We start from the raw sequence: 8,310 nt of genomic DNA, 5'->3' as shown, positions 1-8,310 counted from the left end.
TTTAATTAATATTTATATGAAAATGAAAAACTATATATTACATACATTAATTAAAAATATCTCATAATAAAATCCTACAATAATAAAGAATATACTTTTTTGTGTAATTTTTAATATTGTAATTGAAATAGGATATAAACTTAGTACTAGAATAGTACTACTTTAGTGTTGGTTTAACACTAAATTTAGTTTTTTTCCATCGGAGTTTCCCTTAGCATTTGAGGTTTTTATAAAAATACTAAATTTTTTAGTAAAAATTTAGTATTTTACTAGCCACAATTTTTTTTACAAAAATACTGTCTTTTTATAAAACAACCGTAAAATAACAAAACAGAACAATTAAAACAACCGTAAAAACTTAACACAATTTATAGTATAAAACTTATACAGTATTTTTTTAAAAAAAAAAAATCGCTTCAAAAGTAAAAAAAATTAAAAATTTCAGTGTGAAGTGAAAAAAACTCTTAACATTTCTTATAAATAAAAGGATATAAAAGGATAATGTGATGATATCAGTCATTTCCTAATTTTTGACCCAACTCTGGTCTTTCAAGCATAACTTGAGCTGTAAATGTCCAAATCCGATGAAACCGGTACCACTCGAAACTCATGGTAGCAGGGCCAAAAAGTTACAAAATTGCATTCCATTCCATTCCAGTTTCTCTTCTCCTGAACAAATCACAGAATAATAACGCTGCTGTCCGACTAACAATGAGCTATCCTAATTTGAAGAAAATAACGATAACTTAAATGAAAGCACGAAAACACTATTCTTTTACGTATTTTTCTTCTTATACAAACAAGCATGAAAGCTAGACATTCATATTGGGAACAAAAATAACTTAATGAACTCTATTTCACGCTTCAAATAACCACCTTGACATTCTCCAACTAATTATTCATCATCCTTGTTACAACATTTTCCTGTGATATCAATAGAACAAGCTATATAAATTATGCTCTAATGAACACTAAATAAACAAATCATTAAATTTTGAAACAAACTCATCTCTTACTATCAGAACATGTTGGTTTCTCTCCACTCAAGAAACCATTCATATCTCTGCCCTGTATCTCCTTTATCAATGCCTCTCTCTTCAAGGCCCATATTATACCTAATTTACTGCTCATCATTAGATGTGCTGTTTCCACTGCTGGCGACCCAATACTGCTTTACTGCAACCATTATCTTCTCAGGCACCAAAGGACCATCCTCGTGATCAACTAATTTAACATCCCATCTCATGCCTGCTGCGATTTTCTTAACCTTGTTCAGAACATCAACTTCGTCTCGTAAAATAACTGCCCCTTCAGGTCTCAAGATGCGATCCATCTCGAGAAGAATGTCTTCTAGTTCGCACCTGCATAACCCAATACATATTTTATAAACAAGCATTGATGAAAGGAGGGAGAAACTAGCTCTAGCATCCTACAGAGTATTCTGTCTTTAGTTGAGATGCAATATGCAACCCCAATTAGTTGACTTTTTATAGGAGAGTTGAACATTTAAGCCTTTTGAAAAACCTTCTCAAAGATATCCACAAATCATTTTGCAGATATAGCATATTAAGCTCATGAAGTAACCCCAAAATATAGTATGTTGTGTATAAATTCAATTATTTTGTATTTCAATCTAAGAGTAATCTAATGAAGTAGAAACCGAGCATGGACAATGGCATTGAGGAGAAATTTCTTACTTGTTTTCGTACAAACTGAACACACCGTTTCCATGGATAAAATCGTATGTCCTTGGGTAAGTAGAGAAGCCTTCACACCTGAAAGATTACAGAAGATAACGTATTAAGCTTCCTAATCGTATATCTCAATCTTGAGGGATAAATTTTTAACTGTCTTTCAGTAGTTTTGGGGTTTTTCGAATGTGTTTTTTCTCCAGGGTTATTCCCAGAAACATTTTTTAGTTACTTAATACACTCATAAACAAGTATGATTCTTCCTTTTGGGACATTTATGAGTTGATTGAGCAAGCAAGAAGTGACAACATTGGCAGTGTGTGACTAGAACATTAAGCGTTGCTGTTGACAGTAATAAGAAGCAGAAGATCATCAGACATACCAGTCATGATATATGCCTATTAGACCTCTCTCATAAACAACACCGAGAGTATTCTCAGCAATTGAAGGCACAACATTCATCACCCAAGATTTTCTTGATTCAAGTGCTGCAGCAAATCCTCCAAGGCCAGCATTCATATCCATCACATTACGATATCTTGCAGTGCCAATCAACTTATTAATTCTTTTGTATGCATTTACATGCTTTTTCCAAAGCGTATTGTCATCTTCGTAAGATTCAGTTGTGACCCCAGGTACAAGTCCGTTGGCTATCCTTGGAGGAACTGCGTAAAGTCTAGCAGGGAACTTTTTCAATTGTACTGCTTCGTCATTTGCACTGCTCACCTCAGGAACAGGAGTTACGCATGCTTCCATTTCCTTGTACCTAACATACACATAACAATAGAAATCAGAGTTGTGCTGAAAGAAAATGATCTCAAAGAAAAAAAAAAAAAAAAAAAAAGAGGGGAGAGAAATCAAATTAGCTAAGCTCATTACATTGCTTAACAAAGTTGAAGTCAAGAAACAAAATCACCCATATTATTTTATAAAAATGCTGATTAAAATTTATTTCTTTAATATTTGGGCAGAAAAGGATAATATCAAATGAACTTTGACAAAGTTGGATGGTTATAGGCTGAAATTCTAAAGTTGCAGCCTAAATAGGAAGCAAAGCTTTTTTAAGCTTCACTATTGCAAAATTTGGGGTAAGACACAAATCTGGTGAAAAAAAAGAAAAACAGGGTGACTCTAACTACAAATAATACTAATACTGATGGCATAAGTCCTAATACACGACATTCAATTCATTGCTTCCCAATACTTAATATCATCAGGTATGAAACAAGAACATTCCTTACACAAGTTTTGAAGTACTGTGCTACACTCAATGTTTTTTAACATTCAAGCCTGTGGCGGAGGAGATTAACACTTATAAACCACTATGCAGTGCGCATAGATTCTTTTATTTTTTTCCAAGCAAACTATAAAAATAGGTATTCTTGATGAAATTCTAATTAGTTCAGAATTGGGTGGCAATAATTTACATTAGTACTTCTCTTTTTCATTCTCCTTTGGTTTTGATGGATGCTACAAGAATATGAGAAAGAAAGTTCACTACATTCTATTTTAGTTATTTTTCTGGTGTTTCACTCAGTCACACCATGCTTACCACAATTAATTACTTCAATTCATGTAATTGACATTAAAATCCTAAATCAGTGTGCTATGGTGTTAGCAGCCAAAAAAGGCATGCTCCTATGTCTAACATGAATAGAGATGCAGACATCATGCTATGTAACATAAATCTAACTTACTAGAAACAATATGTAAACAAGAGTACAAACATAGATCATCTAATTATGTTAAAATAAGGTGCGAAGACTTACCAGACATCGTCAGCATCATTTACTTTACAAATATTGTCAGACTTTCTTTGGCAGGATTTCACATTTTCCTTTTTCTTCCAGATAGCCATATCTCCCTTCTCATACTTTTTCTCCCAACAAAGAGATTCAGCAATTTCTTCAATCCTTTTTTGCTCTGCTTGAGTTTCCTCCTTTGACCTCTTCCAAGTTTTGTAGTAGGTCTTCCAGTTAATTGGAGGACCAGACAAGATCCAGTATCCACCAGGTCTAAGAACTCGATCAACCTCCATTAGGTACATACCACCTGAAAAAGATGAAGAATAGTGCTAAACAATGAAATTTTATACGAGTATATATAGGTCATGAGTGCAAAAGGATATGGTGAATTAACAAATTGCAAACAATGCAGAACCACTGATCACCTTTTCCTTGTAATTGTTAATTTGATCTTCAATTTTTCAAGTATTTAACAGCCTAAATGCAAGGATGAACAGTGGAATTAAAGTTTAGAGAGTAGGAGGAGAACATAATATTAAATAGTATAGAATGGAACATATGTTAAGACTAACGGGGTTCTATCTCAAAATTAATTGTCAATTAGTGGAGTAACCCCATGTTCTTTCTAAGTGGTTATTCCTCATATCTATTCGATGTTGGACACTCCTATACTTAATGTATAAATGTCCAAAATCTAGTTGGTGCTCTTGCAATTTTTACGAAAACAAGAAATCTAACTCCTAGGCAATTCAAGTGAAAATTTATGTGATTTCATGATTAATGCGAGAAATACATATTACTTTTGTATATTGATGGATGTTGCATTTGATAGACTTTAATGACTAAATTATATTTCAAAGAATTAATCATGATAGTCCATGGAATTAGTTATCAAAAAAATCATGATAGTCAATTTTTTAAGATGTAAAACCAACTTACTGTTCGCAGTCCATGGAATTAGGCATCGGGAGCACTGAGCCATATCAAAGGATCTTGATGGGTATGGTAGATGGATTGTTCCAAAAACACCAATTACAGCAGGAACACCTCGCTCCAAAGCAAATTGTACTTGTGCTTCATGATTGTCCCTTGGTGCAAAAGACATAGCCAAAACATTCCTCTTTAGCAAGTATGCACCCCAACTTGCAACCTACATTATGTTCTGTTTTATTAGTCCAGACTCCAGAGAACCATGAACTAATAATGAAAGAAATTTCTACAATGGAATTACAGATAAAAGAAAATATGAGATCAATTCTTGTAAACATTCAGGCCTAAATTAATTTTTTTATGACATATACAGCTTGAGTATAGCAAAAAAGAGAACCAAAATCATGAGCAATCTACATACCCCACAACCAGTATCCAATGCTGTCCTAACTGATCCGTCTGCAATCGGAATAACTGATGCAAGTTCATCAATATAAGCATCTGCACCTTGAGGAAACATGGTTCCTCCACCTGGAAATTTGAACACATCTCCCTGGTACTGAACCCAGTTTTGAACCGCCTTTTCAACTGTTAGGCTTTTAAATGGTACATTAGCATAGTAAACATAGTCACGACTTTTAGGCCAGGGAAATGGAGTCCTATATCCTTCAGGTGCAGGAACTAGGCAATGCAGTTTTTCTTCTTGTGGAGGACAATGCCTTTCCCTGTATACCATATTTTCCCTTGGGAATTTCATTGCTCGGTCTTGTTCTTGGCAAGGCGTGTAGTCTTTCAATTTAACATCACAGGGCTTGAAGACTTTGGTTTTAGGTATTGAAGGTTCAATAATCCCAAGATCCTTGTGTTTTGGTTCAAAGTTCAAATCTTCAAAGACTTTGCAGTCTGTCTGCTTGGTTATCTCAAATGCTATGCTATCTCCTTTTCCAAATCCACTCTTTTGCCATGCTCCAAGAAGGTAAAAGAAACAGCATAGACCCAGAACCATAAATATAGACAATGGTCCTCGTCTGCTTCCTGGCGGAGCATTCTTAGAACCCATGATCTTGTTTGATAGCTCCCTCAAACCTATAAGAGAAAATTAACCTTAAAACAATCAGCCAGATGGTTTTAAATCGAATCTTGATTAGCAAGAAATCGTTTTTTATTTTGAAAACTAAAATAACATGTTTTTTTTAAGAAAGAGAAAGAGTCCACTTGCAATTCATTCATTATGACCAAAACAAATAGTTACTAATAATGTCCTAGGTAATTAATAAAACTACTGTAACATAAATTACAGAAGATTTTAACTGAAAAACCTTGCACAAAGAGAACTAAGAGCACAGAATAATAAACATTAAGAACGATAGAAGTAGTCAGCAAGGAAATGTTTATTCTTTATTTACACACAGAAACCCCCAAGCTCAGCTTAGTAGACCCAAGTTCAAAATCGAGCTCCAGCTCAATTCTTCAATATTTGAAGTGCACAGAACTACAACACCTCCAACATAAATACCTAGGAAGACTTAAACCTCAAGCTTTGCGAAAGAAACAAAGGCATGAACATTTGAGTTGAGCTACTCTCTTGGCAGCTTGAAATGTCTATTCATAACTTTCACAAGTAAAATAAAGCAAATCTAGATATGAAATTCATGGATCTCGAGTGCTATATCAGAGAGATCGCAGAGGACCAATTCTAAAGAAAGAACAGATCTCTCAGACAGTTTGAACTAGATATGTAGTAGATGCAGTTCATCTTTTTCAGCAAAATCATACTATAAAAATTAAAGATTTTGTTAAAAAACTACTGATCTAATGAAAATTACACACACACATAACTTCAAATCAGCTAATGGAAAGCCCACTTTGTTCTCCAAGAAAAAATCACATCAACACTCAAGAATAAACAAATCAAATCACACGTTGATTTTTGAAGTTCCAAAAATAGTATCATTTCATTTTCACCTAAAAAAGGAAACAAATTTAAACAAATTGAACCCAAAGCAAAATCAAGAAGAATTTTTCCATTTCTCAAAAATTCAAACAAACAAAATACCCCGATTCCATCGTACACATCCAAAAATGAAGAGAAACAGAGAACAAGAACAATGCAAATTACATAAACAACGAAAAAGAGAATAAGATCGAAAAGCAAACCTGGAAAAGAAGGAAAAAAGCGATGGAGGGAGAGAGATCTGAAGAAGAGGTGGAATCCAGATCGGCCACACCACTCACAGTAAGTAAGACTGACAAGAGAGTGAATGAGAGTGTGTGAGTGGGTGTGGGTGTGGGTGAAGAAGAAAACTAGAGAGAGAAAAAGGAAGAGAGAGAAAGTATAGGCAGCAATGGCAATGGGAATGGCATACAGCTATATATGTTTTTATAATGATTTACATTTAAAACGGTAAAAACCGAGTGAAAAGAAAATGAGAGAAACCCAACCCAACCCAACACCTAATTAGTTAATAATAATAATAATGAGTTGAGAGTGGAGAGTTGAGTTGGGTTTATGTTGTGGGATTATCCGCCGACACTCTCATTTTTGCTTTAAATTTCATTTTCTTTTTAATTAATTAATTTTTTTAATAATCATTAATTAATTTATTATTATATATAATGTATCATGGAAACTTAATTTTTTTTTTCTTAAAGGAATTTATTCATTCATTCAATTAAAATTATTAGAAAGAAATGGCAAGTTACTTGTTAGTACGCGATGAATATAAAGGGGACTAACTCTAATTTATATAGCATTAGTATTAATTAACAAAGCATAATTGGCTAAACAATGTGACACTTAATTCGTTGTTTTACGAACAAAAACTAAATTAGTGACTCCCTGACTTTGCAGCAGCAAACGGATCTTTTGCAGTAGCATGTCCACATCTCGATAACTTTCATCCACGTTATAGACTAGATGAATAGCCTCTGGATAATTTGTTTCAACTTTGAAGTTTCTCAACCACCGTTGAATGCCGACTACTAGGCCATCTTTGATCGCTTCAAGCTCCGTTGCTAGAGTAGAAAGAGCTCCAAATCTGAACTTAGGAGTCGCAGAGATTGCATTACCATCATAATCTTGTACCACTATTCCTCCAGTAGAATGTTGTTGAACCACTCTAACCCTTGCATCAATATTTCTCGTAAAATTTTTATTGTTTTGGTGGTTGTTGTTATGAAAATTTCAACACACAAGTATACGTATCGTTTACAAGTGAGATACATATAAGAGTGAGGTCGATCCCACAAGAACGTTAGTTAATTACCAAACAACTAAATTTCTCATTCTATTTGGTGACAATAAAAATAAGAAAATATATTCAATTTTTACTAAAGAAATAAAGAAAATAAATAATTAAAGTGAAATTAATAATGATTAAAGCTTAGGGTGATTAATTTCGATTGCATCTACTTTATATGGTTTAACATAATTTAATTCTCAAATTTCAATTTTCATGTGATAGCGAATTTACTAAAAAAATTTATATTTAGGCTTAGCATATAATTTCAACCTTTATGTAAATTTTCTACTCTCGTGATAAATTTAAACATATAGAAGGCCTTAAGTATAAAAATCTTAAATGCTACACGAACCATATAGGTACTCTCGTCCTATATCGAAATCTATGTCTATTTCACTATAGCATAATAAACACTTATTTCTCAGATTTTAGATTAAAATCATTAAACAATTAATTAGTGATCAGACAATTAAAAGTAATTAAGTATGAATGAAATAGATGCACATAGAAAATTGGGGGAGAACTAAATCATATTAAAACTAAAATAAAGTGTCAAAAAATCTCCATTAATACTCTAATAAAAAGTCTAGCTACTCATAATCATTGTGAATAATTGATAACAACTAATTAAGAACATAAAAAATAAAATAGAAGAAAGAACTCGTCGAAAAAAAGAATGTTGAAAGTATCCAAAGCTGCTTT

General features: G+C 33.0%; 1 protein-coding gene across 1 annotated transcript; it reads right to left on the bottom strand.

The window, feature by feature from the left end:
• Window positions 1–855: 855 nt before the first annotated feature.
• On the bottom strand, window positions 856–6,886 carry LOC115716686 (probable methyltransferase PMT14). Its single transcript, XM_030645538.2, has 7 exons — window positions 6,524–6,886; window positions 4,788–5,452; window positions 4,376–4,586; window positions 3,461–3,743; window positions 2,074–2,457; window positions 1,698–1,775; window positions 856–1,361 (listed from the first exon to the last, which is right to left on the bottom strand). Exons 2-7 carry the CDS (start codon window positions 5,424–5,426, stop codon window positions 1,121–1,123), a joined length of 1,836 nt encoding a protein of 611 aa, XP_030501398.2. The 5' UTR covers window positions 5,427–5,452; window positions 6,524–6,886; the 3' UTR covers window positions 856–1,120.
• Between the last annotated feature and the right edge of the window lie 1,424 nt (window positions 6,887–8,310).

Source organism: Cannabis sativa, chromosome 5 (genome assembly GCF_029168945.1).
Source record: "Cannabis sativa cultivar Pink pepper isolate KNU-18-1 chromosome 5, ASM2916894v1, whole genome shotgun sequence".
In the NCBI taxonomy this organism is placed as follows: Eukaryota; Viridiplantae; Streptophyta; class Magnoliopsida; order Rosales; family Cannabaceae; genus Cannabis; species Cannabis sativa.
Note: the sequence above shows the minus strand (reverse complement) of the source record. Positions and strands in the feature narration are given on the sequence as shown.